The sequence below is a fragment of the Stigmatopora nigra genome, chromosome 8 (genome assembly GCF_051989575.1).
Source record: "Stigmatopora nigra isolate UIUO_SnigA chromosome 8, RoL_Snig_1.1, whole genome shotgun sequence".
Lineage (NCBI taxonomy): Eukaryota > Metazoa > Chordata > Actinopteri > Syngnathiformes > Syngnathidae > Stigmatopora > Stigmatopora nigra.
In genome coordinates this window covers 12,067,050-12,083,029 of record NC_135515.1, presented here as the reverse complement: position 1 = coordinate 12,083,029, position 15,980 = coordinate 12,067,050, and the positions used below count along the sequence as shown (strand labels likewise).

The 15,980-nt window shown below is 38.9% G+C and overlaps 2 protein-coding genes and 1 long non-coding RNA gene across 3 annotated transcripts; 2 read left to right on the top strand and 1 right to left on the bottom strand.

Annotated features, from left to right (window-relative positions):
- Positions 1-1,271: 1,271 nt before the first annotated feature.
- Positions 1,272-7,270, bottom strand: lamtor1 (late endosomal/lysosomal adaptor, MAPK and MTOR activator 1). The gene is made up of 5 exons (XM_077723007.1): positions 6,999-7,270; positions 5,498-5,640; positions 5,346-5,423; positions 2,634-2,757; positions 1,272-2,530 (listed from the first exon to the last, which is right to left on the bottom strand). The coding sequence occupies exons 1-5, from the start codon at positions 7,038-7,040 to the stop codon at positions 2,438-2,440; spliced, it is 480 nt and encodes a 159-aa protein (XP_077579133.1). The 5' UTR covers positions 7,041-7,270; the 3' UTR covers positions 1,272-2,437.
- A 287-nt stretch (positions 7,271-7,557) lies between these two features.
- LOC144200725 (uncharacterized) lies at positions 7,558-9,957 on the top strand. Its single transcript, XR_013327181.1, has 2 exons — positions 7,558-7,937; positions 8,834-9,957. It is a non-coding gene; the product is annotated as an uncharacterized LOC144200725 (long non-coding RNA).
- A 615-nt stretch (positions 9,958-10,572) lies between these two features.
- Positions 10,573-14,480, top strand: sfrp2l (secreted frizzled-related protein 2 like). Its single transcript, XM_077723457.1, has 3 exons — positions 10,573-11,468; positions 12,966-13,046; positions 13,162-14,480. Exons 1-3 carry the CDS (start codon positions 10,949-10,951, stop codon positions 13,548-13,550), a joined length of 990 nt encoding a protein of 329 aa, XP_077579583.1. The 5' UTR covers positions 10,573-10,948; the 3' UTR covers positions 13,551-14,480.
- Positions 14,481-15,980: the final 1,500 nt, after the last annotated feature.

The following is a 15,980-nucleotide window of genomic DNA, read 5'->3' as shown; positions in this document are numbered from 1 at the left end:
CTATTATAATAAACAAAAACAGGGGAAAATGCTAAAAGCTTGACATGTGTGCCCAAAATACCCATTTTAGCAAGATCTCTCTAATTTAGAGCATCTGACAACTCTGTGCTCATTTCCTTGTTCCCTTTTGATCAAGCACACTACATTTTAGTACAAAATATATCAAGTAAATCTCAAAAAATTATTTAATCCGTTGATCTTTGGTCATACAATTGGATTTTAATGCTCTGCCCACAACGGTACAATGGTTAATTTTCAACTAATACAAACAACATGGAACCACAAATACCATATATCTTCACGGTGTATAAATATGATTAATATTACATATAAGAACTAACAAGTGTCACTGGTGATCACTTCCAGTTGAAGATACTGGATATTACCTTTATTTCTACAAGGGGAAATGACTGAATGAATGAATCCTCACAGGCCAGTTTTACTAAGTCGTACCATTCACAAGACCTTCACAAGACCTTCACAAGCAAGTGAAAACTAGCTCCATGCAAATTATTTTTTATTCATTACGGATCTTGTAATATTTTCAGGAAGAATTTCTGTGATAGACTCAACCAAGTTTCACTGATTCATCACCACTCGAGCAGCCAGGCTCCCCTGAACTTACACATATAAATGTTAATAAACTTATATATGTAAATATGTAAAATTATAGCTGAAGGGTAATTTCCGTCTTTAGTCCCTTGTGCAGTTTGAAGATAAAATCAATAATTATATACTCTGTGGTATTTTTATGGTAACCAAGTGTGGCAAAATGATCATCAATATAAGCTATTTTTAAGAATGCAGCGAATACATACATTTACTTTTGATTGCTAAACACCCTGAAAAATTGTGGAACTTTAGAAAGACTCATTTAATGAGACCAATTACACACTACTGTGGAAACTACATTGCTTTTCTATTTTGGTGGTGAATGGAGGATCAAGAAAAATGAATTTATAGTGCTCAGTGAATAACTTATTTTATGCTATAAACATCTCATTGGACATTAAGACAAAAATACTATCTAACCATTATTTTCCCTGTTTAATTTTGTTTCTTTTGTAAAAATGTCCATTATTGTTATGGACCGGAACCTGAATTATGTTGTGGACCGGAATGTCAATCTTAGCTGATTTATACCCTACTCCCCAGTAATCACATGATTTGGCATTTTGCAAGACATTTATTAAAAGAAGTATGAGGCTCATTGACAAATACCTTCTTGTTTAAAAATTCAAGAATTATTTTTGGACAAATACACTGAAAACTCAATCAAACACAGAAGTTGACATTTTTTAATTAACAAAAATAGGGTCAACATTTTTGGGGTCCTTGCCTGATTACAAATATATTTCAGGTAGTAATATTACATAGAGAACCAACAAAAACAGGGGAAAAATGCCAAAAAAACTCATTGCAATAAGCTCGACACGTGTGGCAAATACTCTGCCTTACACGATATCTATCCCTTTAGAGCATCTGATAGCTCTTTGCCCATTTCCTTGCTCCGTCGTTTGAAGCGCAATTAAAGACACAAAATAAATAATCTCAAAAAGCTCTTTGATCTGTGGTTGAAATGGATTTTAATGCTCTCCCCACACTGCTACAATGGTTAGTTTTCAACTAATCCAAACAAAAGCACTCATATTACAATCGGCAACAAAAAGCTTAGCTTGAAAGCTGGCAGAGCCCTCAAGTGTTATTGGTTAAAAAAAAATGGTTGTCTCTTCGTCAGAATTTGCCAGAGAATTCTGTACAAAGGCAAAGAAAAAAACTACACACCTGCCCTTACATCCCATAGGGAATCCCCATCCCAAAATCATAGGCCTCCAGTGCAATACAGCCATTATGGGATTCCAATCTATACCAACAGTGAAGCATATTATATAACCAGTGGAAAGAAAACAGAGTCATTTCCCTCTACAGAAATAAAAGGTACCGACTAGTAGCCTCAAGTGGAAATGGTTACCAATAATACGTGTTGCTTTGTGTGTTATGATTACCAATAACACGTGTTGCTTTGCAAGTTATGGTTACCAATAACACATGTTGCTTCGTATGTTATATTACTCATGTGCATATAAAAAAAATAAAAAGGAATTTCAGGTTATTTAAAAAAAAAAAAAAAAAGAACTTGAAGGATCTATGAATGATCTTGAAATTTATTTGATCTAGGCTAGCCAATTTAATGTGCATTGACAGATCGATTGGTTTTATATTGCAAAATAACTTTTCACTGAGCTACAATTTTAAACACTGAAGATATATGGTTATTGTGGTGATACGTTGCATTGTATGTTTTCGTTGCATTTAGAGCCATAGCCAAGAAGCAAAAAAAAAAACAATTTCATAATTGGGCATAGAGAAGGGCGTGGACGCATGAGTAACAGGGACAGACACGCCGAATGGTAAAAATGACACTGGAGTTCAAGGATTAAGGAATGGCAAACTGTACTACTAGTTCTTCTTTAGCATCCACTTTGATTTGAGAGATTGCACTGTAGGCATACGCTGCTATCTTGGATACCTGAAAAGAAAAAGTAAGTAAGCAAATAAAAAAACAAAAAACATCTCACAGGTTTATTTTTGGTTCCACATTCGAAAACAATGACTAAAAGCATGATAAATACCTGCTGAACATCCGAATACGGCACCAGGTCACTGGCTAGCACTTGGTGGGGTTGGCTGGTGAGGGAGGGGAGAGCCAAGGGTTTCTTCTGAGGAATACTGCTGCTCAAGACAGCAAGTTTTGTACTGAAAGCAGAAAACAAATTCAATTAAATATACAATTATACCTCTACTTACAAATACCTCTAGGTATAATTTTTTTAGGTTGCAATTTTTTTCATGTGTAAATGAGTGATTCGAAATACGAAAAAGATCGAAGTTACGAAATCGCCCAGAAAGCAAATTCATTTCCTTATCCGTTATTTTATTTTGAAAATATTGTCGCGGATGCATTGATTCTCACTTCTCCGGTAATGACAATAAAAACATTCAATTCAATTCAATTGGCTGTCTCACAACATGCATGTTTCAAGATTCCCTCTTGCATACAGTTGTGGTCAAAGGTTTACATACACTTGTGAAGAACATAATGTCATGGCTCTCTTGAGTTTCCAGTTATTTCGACAACTCTAATTTTTCGCTGATAGTGAGTGGAAGAGATACTTCTTTGTCACACAAAAAAAGATTCATGAAGTTTGCTTCTTTAATGACTTTATTATGGGTGAACAAGAAAAAGTGATCAAATCTGCTAGGTCAAAAATATACATACAGCAACACGAATTAGCAATTTTGGTGACTTAGAAAGTTGTGTCAGTGAAACGGGCTTCATAGCATGGCCTCTCAACTTCGTGTGAGTGATTATGTCTACAGCTGGTGACTTCTGAGGCATTTTAAATAGGGCTCATTGGATGCAACCGCCCACAAATGCTACAATGGGAAAGTCAAAGGAGCTCAGCATGGATCTGAAAAAGCGAATCCTTGACTTGAACAAATCGGGAAGGTCACTTGGAGCCAATTCAAAAGAGCTGCATGACCCAAGAGCAACAGTGCAAACAATAGTTTGTAAGTATAAAGTGCATGGTGCTGTTTTGTCACTGTCACAATCAGGAAGAAAATGCATGATATCACCTGCTGCTGAGAGAAAATTGGTCAGTAGGGTGAAGATCCAACCGAGAATCACTAAAAAGCAGATCTGCCAAAAAATTCGAGCTGTTGGAACACAGGTGTCAGTGTCCAAAGGCAAGCGGGATTTGCATTTCCATGGACTGATAGGCTGCCGTGCAAGAAGGAAGCTCTTGCTCCAAAAACAGGCACCTTAGGGCTTGACTGAGGTTTGCTGCTGATCACATGGACAAAGATAAGACCTTCTGGAGGAAAGTTATGTGGTCAGACAAAACAAGAATTGAGCTGTCTGGCCACAATGTCCAGCAATATGTTTGGAGGAGAAAAGATGAGGCCTTTAACCCCAAGTACACCATGCCTACCGTCAAGCACGGTGGTGGTAATATTATGCTGTGGGGCTGCTTTGCTGACAATGGAACTGGTGCTTTACAGAGAGTAAATGGGATAATGATAAAGGAGGGTTACCTTCAAATTCTTCAAGATAACCTAGTCATCAGCCCAAAGATTGGGTCTTGGGTGCAGTTGGGTGTTCCAACAGGACAATGACCCCAAACACACATTAAAAGTGATAATGGAATGGCTAAATCAGATTAGAATTAAGGTTTTCGAATGGCCTTCCAAAAGTCCTGACTTAAACCCCATTGAGAACTTGTGTACAATGCTGAAGAAAGAAGTCCATGTCAGAAAGCCATCAAATTTAACTGAACTGCACCAATTATGTCAAGGAGTCGTCAAAGATACAACCAGAAGCTTGTTGATGGCTACCAAAAGCACCTAATAAGAAAATTGCCAATCGACATGTTACCAAATATTAGCACTGCTGTATGTATATTTTTGACCCAGCAGATTTTATCACTTTTTTCTGTTCACCCAAAGTCATAGAAGAACCGAACTTCATGAATGTTTTTGTGATAAAGTATCTGTTCCAATCACTCCATCAGAGAAAAATCTGACTTGTAGAAATAACGAGAAACTCAAGTCAGTTTTGTGTGGGCACTCCAGTTCATATAACAATTTTTTTTTTTAAATTAAAATACATTTGAAAAAGTCTAATAACATGAATGGTAGAATGGCTGTCCGTCTCCTTGTGCCCTGCAATTGGCTGGCAACCAATTCAGGGGTGCCTCCCCCCTACTGCCCCTAGTTGGCTGGAATAGACTCCAGCACCCTCAGTGACCTTTGGACGGAAAAGTGGTACAGAAAATGAATGAATAAGCCTCCAATTTCTTATCTGGTAGGGACAAGAACAAACAAAAGGAATTTTGGTGCCATTTTTTGGGTGGGGGAATTATCAAATGAAATGAAAAGGGCCATCGATGAAAAAAAGATTTGGTGAAAAAGATTACTTTTTGCTAATTTATGCAGACTGAATTCTAAGCACAAAAGAGAATTTAATTCAAGTTTGTTAGCAAAGTTTCAAACAAATATATTACATTTTAAATAAAACATAATATTCAGTTTCTGATTTGGCATTCAGACCAATCCATAGAATTCTAAATGACATTATTTGAATAAGGATTTGGATTTCAACAATTCAGGTTAAGCATTTCAAATCCAAATTTACCATTAAAATAGTCAATTCCTGATTTGCAGGAATATCAGCTCAGAGAGGACTTCCTTATTGTGAAATAAAAGCTTCCTTAAATGGGTGGAATAAGCCAAAAATAACTTTTTCCCAAGAGGCGAAACCAGTATACAAGCGAATACCATACCTGTATTGCCGAGCTTTGTCCATATATTCATGCTGCTCCATCATGACGGAGTCAGCTGCCGACACATCGATGATGTTCCTATAGGTCACAAAAGAAAGTTTGATTTAAGTGGTTCCCGAGAGAATCAATCGTTAGAGGGACCTGAAACATACTGTGCGGTTTTGGTGAGGATTGATGTGAGAAGAGCCTGTTCATCTGTTCGTGCCGAGGGGACCGATGGGGTGATCCAGTCTGTGCCATTTGGGGGTTTGCTGACAGGATTCGGGTGGGTGATGAGCGGCTTGCGTTCATTATCCTGCAAAAACATAAAATCAATCACATCATGTGAAAGGTCACATGATCAAACCAGGGGAAAAAAGGTTGGGGAACTTCCTACGTACAGACCACAGAACAAGTAAACGTGATGAGATGATAGTTTGAACATTGTTTTCCATATACAGTCGTAACTCTACTTACGAAATTAATTGGTTCCAAGACTTTTTTCGTAACTGATTAGTAGAGTAGAGGTGTACTTTATATGTAAATTCTCTAATTCGTCCACGGTCCTCACACAAATACCAATTAAACTCATTAGAATTGGTCAAAGTGTCCCAATTTTGTATGAAAGATGTGAGGAAAGACACAAAAATGAGAGAAAATAATAAGTAAATGATTTATTAATGTCTTAAAATAAATAAACCAAAGGAAAATGTGCCCTGCGCTGCTGAAATATGAAAAAGCTCTGACAACTGCCACCATTTTGAAGTCTTTCTACCATGAGCCAAAATGGTATGTGCCCTGGCTGAAGTATGACATCTTTGTAGGTTGTTTTTTTTTTTGTCTGGTATCATGTTGGCAAGGGAATTTGTTTGATTTTGACATTTTAACCCATTTCACCAACGGCCAATCAGAGTTGAAATTTAATAGTTGATATTTAAATTGGATCCAGTTAGCTGCATAATTCAGCTATTCCAGAAACAAGGTATATGGCCCAAAAATAGATTGACCATGGAAAATTGTAAAATGGCATGCGAGATTATAGAAAAAAATAATTAAAAAATACATTATATTGTCACATTAAGGGAATTTGAGACAAAAAAAAACATCAAAACCTGTTCAGAAACTTATGAAAATGTCGAACAACTTTGAATACTTTCCCACCTCTGTTTAGAAGTTCTAATAAATTACATTTCGATTGTAATGTATAATGCCGACTATACTTAAAAAGAGCAGACACGTTTCCTGAACTTGCTTTAGATTTTTAGTCACACGACAAATGTACAACACAAATCAGGAACTTATATGTATCTCGTGACTTGAGTGTTTTGTCAATGACTGTTCCTTTTTCCATCGCACCTTGTAGCTCAAATGGATTATACTATATTAACTTTGTTCTTTACAAGGTTTTGAGCCAGGTAACTCGTGACAGACCTCTCCATATAAAACAGTTGTCATTTCCGTCGTCTGGAATCATTACTGTCCCATTGTAGGCCTTCACTAAACATAATAAATGGGTTTAAAATGTTCAGACAAGTGAATCGCGATCTTCTAGTAGACACAAACCTGCTGACATTCCTAATCAAATGCCCTTTAAGTCATTGGGGTAAGTTTAGCACTCACGGTCGCAGACAAAAATCTCTTGAGCTAGTTTTAGCTAGCTAATATGCTAACTACCTGGTCTGCTGTCTCGTTGTCGCTGCTGTAACAACAGCCCATGGCAGCGTCCGCTACACTCCGGCTTCCCGGTTAACCCGCAAAAAGCAGTGGTGTTTGTCGGCGCCGGTAAACATAAAATTTGGCTTGTGGGTTATTTGGACTTCATTAAAAGGGGGCAGAGACTTAAGTTTGTTCCTGACGACAGCTCGCCGCTCAGAGCATCGGAGTGGGAATAGCAGCAGCTGTCACATGACTGCTTCATTCACGACCCGTGCAATAACATCAACGTCAGTTCCAGGCTGTGACGTCAGTGCACTTTTCAAAATACTAGCGAGTAGCCTCAACTAAAAAACAAAACAACTTTGGTCTGCAGTAAAGGACTATAAATATATATAATTTGACAACCCTGGTTTCCACTTTTAATTGATCACTTCAGAATTCTCTGTAAAAACATGCCTTAAGACTTGTAACTATTTTTTATAACAGCCCACCGTGTTGGTGATCACTGCTCTAAACTCAAAAGCTGACATAATTCCTATCTGAGAGATGCTGCAATGTTTGCCAATGAATAGTTGAACAGATTTAATTTTGTTTCGAAAAAGTGGATTTAAAAAAAACTTCAAAAATAAATTAATTTGAAAAACTCTTAGGGCTTTGTTATTTTATAATATTTTTAATTTGCATTACGCCTCTGTAAATCTCGTGGTTGAAGGCGGCAGGACCAATTCGGGATTCAAAGATTGCTCTATTTTTAACTCTTTTACAGTTACACGATACAGACGTCCTTCCTTTTGACGTCAAATGTTACGTTCTCCCTACCAGGACCAGTGATGCAGAAAAAAGTTCATATCTTGTGAGATAAAAAAAAAAAAAGTGTAGTTCTTTAATATTATTTTTTAAGGTGTCATGCCTCCGAAATTGGTCCAATCTAGCCGTGTAACGACGAAAACTGCTAAGGTAAAACGACACGCACGTTACATTACAGTATTTTCTGTTAGGCTGTGCAATCTAAAAACCTGAATTTATTACTGTATTACAAGACAGAAAAGAAAAAAATCGAATTGAATTGAACTGAATGCTTCTATTGTCATTATACAAGCCAAATTAGATTTAAAGCTTCACCACGAAGTGCACAAATATCAATAGCAAACAAACAGATAAGAACAAATAAATAAGAAATAAATACATTGTCAACAATATAAATAAGTAGGGAAGTGCACAAATAACAACAACAAACATAAGAACAGATAAATAATAAATAGTAATGCATAAATAGCCAATATATAAGAAATAAACTGTATTTACTTGCATTTGAGGAGATCTATGTATAAGCCAGACCCTTAAAATTGCCTTAAATTCATGGATTTGACAATTTCTTGCGCATAAGCCGCCCCATGATTTACAATTTTGACCCCCATATTCATGGTTTTAAAAGGAGTACAAATGTGATACTTTTAAGGGACTTTGCATATTATCCGATTTTCTCCCAGATTCCAAAGACATGCACGATAGGCTGATTGGACATTCTAAATTTCCCTTAATCTTTCAACAATTTGGTTTTAGGCTTTGTAAAATTTCATGGGCACGTGGGTGTAAAACTTCATACTTCCTCTCACTCACAAGACAACAACATACTCATTAGACCCGCTTCTTAAGTCTAAATAACCCTTCCTTTGGGTGTGAATGAAGAGTTATGGTTTATGTTCCCTGGGATTCACTGTCTACTCAGTCAGGGAGTGTATTTCTCTCACTAAATTGGGCAGGGACATGCTTCTGCTCCTCCAAGACAAATAAAACAATGGTTAATAGACTTATAGTAGGAGAAATAACGTTAAATATCTTTGTTTTCTCAGGTTGACATCAAAAGTGGTTCGTCTTCAGCTAAATGGGTGCCAGATCCGCATTACCACCACACCTCCAAATCTGTCTTTCAGAGGGCAATGAGCGACCACAGTTCTGCAACGCACCATCCAGTTGGAATGCTGTCAGAGGCCCGACTCTCCCCAAATTATCCTACCTTATCTTCATCTTCCTTCTCCTCCTCCCCTTCATCCTCTTCCACCTCATCCTCTTCTGCCTGCTCTGATAACTGGACCTGTGAGCTTTCTGAAAGTCAAGATAAAATCATATTGAGAAGGGTCCTTATTAAGACTCAAGATGTACTTCATCCAGGGGGAGGAAAACGTGTCAGCAGGCCTAATCTGAGGTGGGGGAAGAACATCAGAAAGGAGAGGATCAAGCAGAAGAGAGTAAAGGGAGCTACTAAGTATTCATAGTACACTTCTTCACAGTAGATAGAACCAAGCATTATGGCCAATTTACTTGATTGAATCATCTATATTTGATTTTTGCCTTCTTTGATTGGAATCAGAAGCAGTTTTCAATCTTTTTTTTGTTTTAGTACATGTTGATCATGTAAATAAATGTGACACTGTATCTTTATTTTGTTTCATTATTTAAGATTTGTACTGAAACGTGTAGAAAACAAGTATGTAGTATTTTTCTCTGATGACAACTTCACATCAAATTTGGCATTTTCAAAATCAAACGCATGCAAAAACAAAACAAACTTGTTTCCAATTTCTACCGGTTGATTCAGGATTTGCAGTATTTATTCATTATCATCCATACCACGCATCCTCACAAGGGTTGCAGAGGTTACTTGTTAGGGTTGATTGGGGTTTTGGTGGGTTTATTTGATTTTCTCCTCTTGAGTCCCTCCAGGCTTCCCTTCCTCCCGTAACAAGCTGCGTGTACTCTGTAATCAACCCTTCCTTGTCTGTCTATCTAAACCCCGTGTGTTTGTTAGTCATTGTCGGATCGTCTGCCTTGTTTGTTTTACTTTATTACGCTGCCACTGGGTGTACAGTAAACCACTACAAGTTAGACACAAAGAGCCAACATTTTAAACTGAGAAAAAGAGCTACACTATGTCCAATCTGTCAAATTATTTTTTAAATATAATTTATTTGATTTTAATGGGCCTTGGTCATTTTCAGTGTGTATTAAGAGACAATAAAAATAAGAGAAACATGAAATTAGGCAAACAGGCACAGTACATCCAAAATATGATAAGCAAAGATCTGCATTCATTTTGGCCGGAGAGCCACGTGTTTGCGACCCCTACACTACACCATCAGGTTCCTATGTCTGCAGCAAGTAAATGTAATTAATCAGCACAGAAACAAAAGAAACCAAGCTCTGAGGATAGATGCATTTTCATATCATTCATTCATTTTCTGTAGTGGTAGCTCAAAAGCGACAGGTTGGGTGCGGAGCCTACCCCAGTCATCTGTGGTCAATCGTAGGGTGACACCCAGAATGAGTTGCCAGCCAATCGCAGGGCACAATGAGATTGTCAAAAAAAAAAGAACAGAAAACAGCTAGTTACGCTCTCACTCATATTTGAACAATTTTTAGTGTTTAACCAGCCAACCACACGGTCACGGGTGGTGTTGGAGCCTATCCCAGCTGACTTCGGGCCAAAGGCGGGGAACACCCTGAATTTGTGGCCAGCCAATCGCAGGGCATAAAGAGACAAACATCCATTCCCGCTCACATTCATACCTAGGGCTAATTTAGAGTGTCCAATCAGCCTACCATGTCTTTGGAATTTGTGAGGAAATCAGAGTACTATTTAGTCATGATAGCCTTTGACTAATATTAATTTGGAGTAGATTTGTGCAATTATTATTGTAACATACTTTGGATTAGAGCCCAGATTTCCAAAATCATCAAATTCACTAATTGTGATTATTTCCCTCTTTTTTGGAGGATTGTTTGGCAACCTACGGGTATCATGCCCAGGCTCACCTAAGGGGCGAGTTGATAATAATCCTCACCCCCCTCCTCCTCCACACCTTCCCCATTATTTACGCCCACCGAGAGGAGGGGGCAATCCAGAACCAGGCAGCCACAGAGCCGTGGAATTGCACTTTAGTCGGGTTTTTGGGACAAACACGACCACCATGCGAGCGCTTTTGTTTGTTTTGACGCTCGTACGTTCTCTGGCGTCAGACGCTCCGGTTCCGGTCCACCTAGGACCACCGTTGCTCGCCTTCAGCTCGTCTTTCCGCTCGGTGTGCAAGCCCGTGCCGAGCACCCTCTCTCTGTGCCACGGCATCGGTTACCGTCAAATGCGGCTGCCCAACCTGTTGGGGCACGACTCTTTACGGGAGGCCCAGCAGCAGTCCGCCGCCTGGTTGCCACTTGTCTCCAAACTGTGTCACCGGGACACCCGGAAGTTCTTGTGCTCCTTGTTTGCTCCGGTTTGCGTGCCGGACTACGGCGCGCCAGTAAATCCGTGCGGCAGCCTGTGCGAGGCCGTGCGCGACCACTGCGTTCCCGTCATGAGCGCTTTTGGCTTCCCGTGGCCCGAGATGTTTAACTGCAGTCGATTCCCCCGCGGGACACAACTCTGCATACCACCAAGTGGGGAGCAGGATGCAGGGGCCATGGAAGAAATCACCCACGAGGAGTCGCTCAAAGGTCTGTGTGTTACTTATTCAACCTTTATTTAAACAGTATTCCCTCGATTATCGCGACTTCACGATACGAGATACGAGTTTAATACGTTCCAGGACTGAGCTCGTATGTCGATTTACTAATAACTCAAATAAATGTTTCCCATAGAAATGGACTAAAAACAAATGAATTTGTTCCAACTCTCTGAAAAAACACCAGGAACAAGATTTTTATTTGTTCTAATTTGCCATCTACTTACGAAGTAATAAATAACTAGTGGTTATGATGTTTAATAGTACCTAGATTAGACGGATTTCGCGGATGGGATAGAGACGGGCAGGGGACGGTGACTTTTTGCATAACATAACATCAATAAATTTAAATGAACTTGGATTACAATGCAGACCCACTCAAAAATTAGTTTAATCTAACCTTACACTAAACTTAATTCTAATTTTGTTTTACATTTTTTATACCTTTCTTCTCCCTGGTTGGCTCTATTTGCCCCGCCTCCACCTTGACTTTCAGATGTAACCTATCGAGGGTTGTTTGCTTATGTCTTCCCTTCAAAATGTTCCGAAAATGATGCATAAAAATGTCCTCACGATAAGATAACGCACGACCACTTGCCAACTTGCCCGGTAAGTAGTACTCCTCTCGTATTAGCAAACAGGCTCCGGCATTCGCACTGAATAACGGGGGAAAAAACACTGAAAAAAATGAGACATGAGAGGCTGTTTAGCATTGTAGTGCACATCAATGATAGTGTCTTTTTTGCTGCATCTCTTTCGTGTATAAGATATCTACGAGCACTGGGCGGAGCGTTGCATTTTTTTCAGTGTTTTTTCCGGCACTCAGCGCTAATGGCGGAGCAATCGCTACTTCTCGTTGGCTGCTCATAAGAACACTAAGGGCGCTGGCTCGCAACTTAATTGGAATGTCTCTGGTTGCAACTACCTATTTGTAATGTCCCTGCGAGCACTGGGTGGAGCGGTGCATTTTTTCAAGTGTGCATTTGTGTGCATCGCTTCCGAATATTTGTAGGGAATACGACAGCAAACAGCCCATCAATACTAAAAGTCAGGTTGGAGGCGGGCCTAACAGAGCCAACCTAGCTGGAAGAATGGTATAAAAATGTAAAACAAAATTACAATTAAGTTTAGTGTAAGGTTAGATTAAATTTATTTTTGAGTGTGTCTGCATCGTAATCCAAGTTCATTTAAATTCACCCCTGCCCTTTGCTATGTCCCTCTCTCTACCCTCTGTGAAATCCATATAATTATAGTTCTATTAAACACATTTTAATAATATTGAACCACTAGTTATATTTTTTTCCAATCTAATATCCTGTTTTGGTGTTTTTTTCAGAGGGTTGGAACAAATAAATTTGTTTTTAGTTCATTTCTATGGGAAACGTTCGTTCGAGTTACGAGAATATCGACATACGAGCTCAGTCCCGGAACGAATTAGGCTTGTATCTCGAGGTACCACTGTAATCTCTTTTTTTTTTTCAATAATCAGGAAGTGTAATTTGTGATGCCTGCAGTCTGGCTGCGGAGGGAGAAACTGACATCCAGGACAACTTTTGTCAAAGTCCATATGGTGAGGAAATAAATGACGGCATATATAACGTATTATTGTGAGCAGACCATAATAAAAAAAATCCTTTGTTTGTTTTACAATGTGCCTGAAATCACACTTTTTGTCCCTGTCGCAGCATTCAAGATGCGTCTGGGCAGTGTGTCGACGGTGGGTGGAGACCTTCAACTTGTGCCTTTGGCCCGAAGCCGCATCCTGCGGTGGGCAGGGGGAGGTGCGGAGAGGGTGGGGATTGGAGGCGCCATGGCCCACAATGCTCTATGGCTGCAGGAAGGAGGAACTTGTGCGTGTCCCGGCTTGGACTCGGCAGACAAAAAACAGGATTTTTTAGAGGGGAAGGTCACGGATAAAAAAGTGAAAAAGGTCCAAGAAGGCTGGTACTTGGGACTAGCTCGAGCTGAGGAGGGAAGGCTAGTATTGACACGATTGGTGCGCTGGACGAAAACTGACAAAGAACTGAAGAAGTTCATTAGGGGGCTCCTGAAACAACCCTGTAGGGAGCTCTAGTGCTTATTTTATTAACGAGCAGTCATTTCCTCCAGTTTGTGCTGTATAAAAAAACTAAATTACCCAAAGGAATAAACCCTGTGCAGGCTGTGTATATGAATAAGTGTGAAAAGAAAGTGCAAGACTCCATTCTGAACACTAACTTAATGAATGGTGACCTATCAGGTTTTTAGATGTGCTTGTTGGGTGCTCGGACGTTTGGTCACTGGTCTTTTGGTCGCCGGTCTTTTGGTCGCCGTTAGGGTTAGGGTTATGGTTGACAAATGTACTTAGATATTAAACCCTAACGGCGACCAAAAGGCCGATGACCAACGGGGACCAAAAGAGTGGCGACCAAAAGACCAGCGACCAAACGTCCGGTCACGGCTCATTGAACTTGAAGTTGCTGCAGGATAAATAGTTACACTATTGTGTTGGCACTTCTGTTAATTAGTTTTCTACTGTCTTTTTTCTTTGAGGACCATATTGTGCAAAAAGAAATGGTAATATTTTCTGAGAATATTAGTGGGTTTTTATTTCTCCCCTGCCTGCTGCCCATTGTTGGTTGGGATAGGCTCTGGCACCTTCCTTGTAAAGATAAGCAGTCAGGGAAATGAATGGAAAAGGTAATGCATCAACCATATATACTATTATACTATATATTTTCTTCAAGACAAGGATTAGGAAACATTCATTACCCCAACCTTTAGTGGCTGCAGTTTAATAGCCTGAGTAATGAAAACAAGACTATACTCGTCTGAGTAAACATTTTGGTCTGCCATTTTGTTGATATGAAAACTTCTAACAGTAGTTGTTGTGTTTCCATTAATCCAGTGGTGGAACGTCAGTGCCTGCAAAGCCTTCTCTGCTGCCCTAAAAAAATATCTGAATCACAGACTGATTTTAATTATGTTTTGTCCATGAAAACTTATTAAACAATTCCAAATTTTATGTCAGCTTCCTTTTTTTGCTTTTCCCCTGGTTGCACTGCTTCAAGATGTGTTTTCATATTTAAGCATCTAACCAATCACATTTCAGCTACTATTTGTTGCCGGGGTCAGAAATCTGCCATGAGGACAGTCATTTCTGCTGGCTCCTCTGCATAAAACAAGCATCGATAAAACTTGCTTTAACCAATCAGATTTCGAGTTGGCGACACCAAGGCTTCTCGCAGGCGTAGGGATACGTCATCGCTTTCACCAACTATGATTGGCTTGTGATAGAGTGGACTAGCCAGAGATACCAAACTATCTGGAGCGAACTGCACAAGCAAATATATTGTTATGTTGATTTAATAGCGGTTTTGTCAACCCACAATGGCTGAAGGAGAAGAAATTGATTTGTTTGCAGATTTACTGTCAAAGCCATTTTGAAGACAGAGTTTTCAAGACAAGCTGGGCATCATTAAGGTCGGACAACTCCGAAGCTAATCAACCTGCCACAACCGGGAACGGACATTTTAAGCACTAAATTGAATAAAAACTTATGCAAGAAATATGACAGGACAGGTTTGACTTTCAACATTAACTTTGATGGTGATTGAAAAGATGGAGGAAAGAAAGGAGGAGGGATTTTGTGTACAGATAAAAAGGATTTTTGGTGAGTAAAATATGGCTATATTCCTACATATTTTTTTCAATTGTATGAGGTCATTATTGATGCTTTTTTATGTGTCGCAGCTGTAGCTGCAGTAAAGGTTTTATAGCCATAACATAGTTTTTAAGGGTTGGATTAATTCAGACATAGCACTGAAGGCGTCAATTTGCAATTCACGGCCCGCCACTACATTATATGTTTTTCTGAACTCTTCCTTAGCAACTGAGCAAAGTAGGAAATTTGACTCTGTCAAACACACTTGGAGCCTGTTAACATGATACATCAAATGTCTGCTTCACTTTGTCCCTCACACTGACTCTCCTCCTCAATGATGACATGGTACAAAATGAAATACAAAACTTTGTGTCTAATTAAAATGTGTCCCTAAAAAGTATGTTACTCAGCATTAATAAACTTGTCTGAAAAATAGCGAATTGTGACACCTTTACTGGGCAAACACGTGAATGTGATGCCTAAATAATTAATAGCCTCAGTTCTCCGACCTTCACTTACTCTGCACACACTTACGTTGACTTGACTTTGTGTAAGCTGCTGAGCTAACTAATGCTAAAAATATTTTCCAGATACCAGGTGAGTCGGTTTTACTTGTGATGGATTGTCATCTAATACATGTTACTACTATTAGACGTAATTACTCCAAGGTGACAGCTCCTGCTGCTGGATAAATTTAGTTTATACATGTTTTAATTGACATGAAATAATAAAATATATAATAATAATAAATATCTAATTTAATATTTTAATTGATATTATTTTCTCATAAGGAATATTCCCACTGTAGCAAAGATTGATAATTTTTATAAGTTACATTTATTACAATTACAAAAAATTACA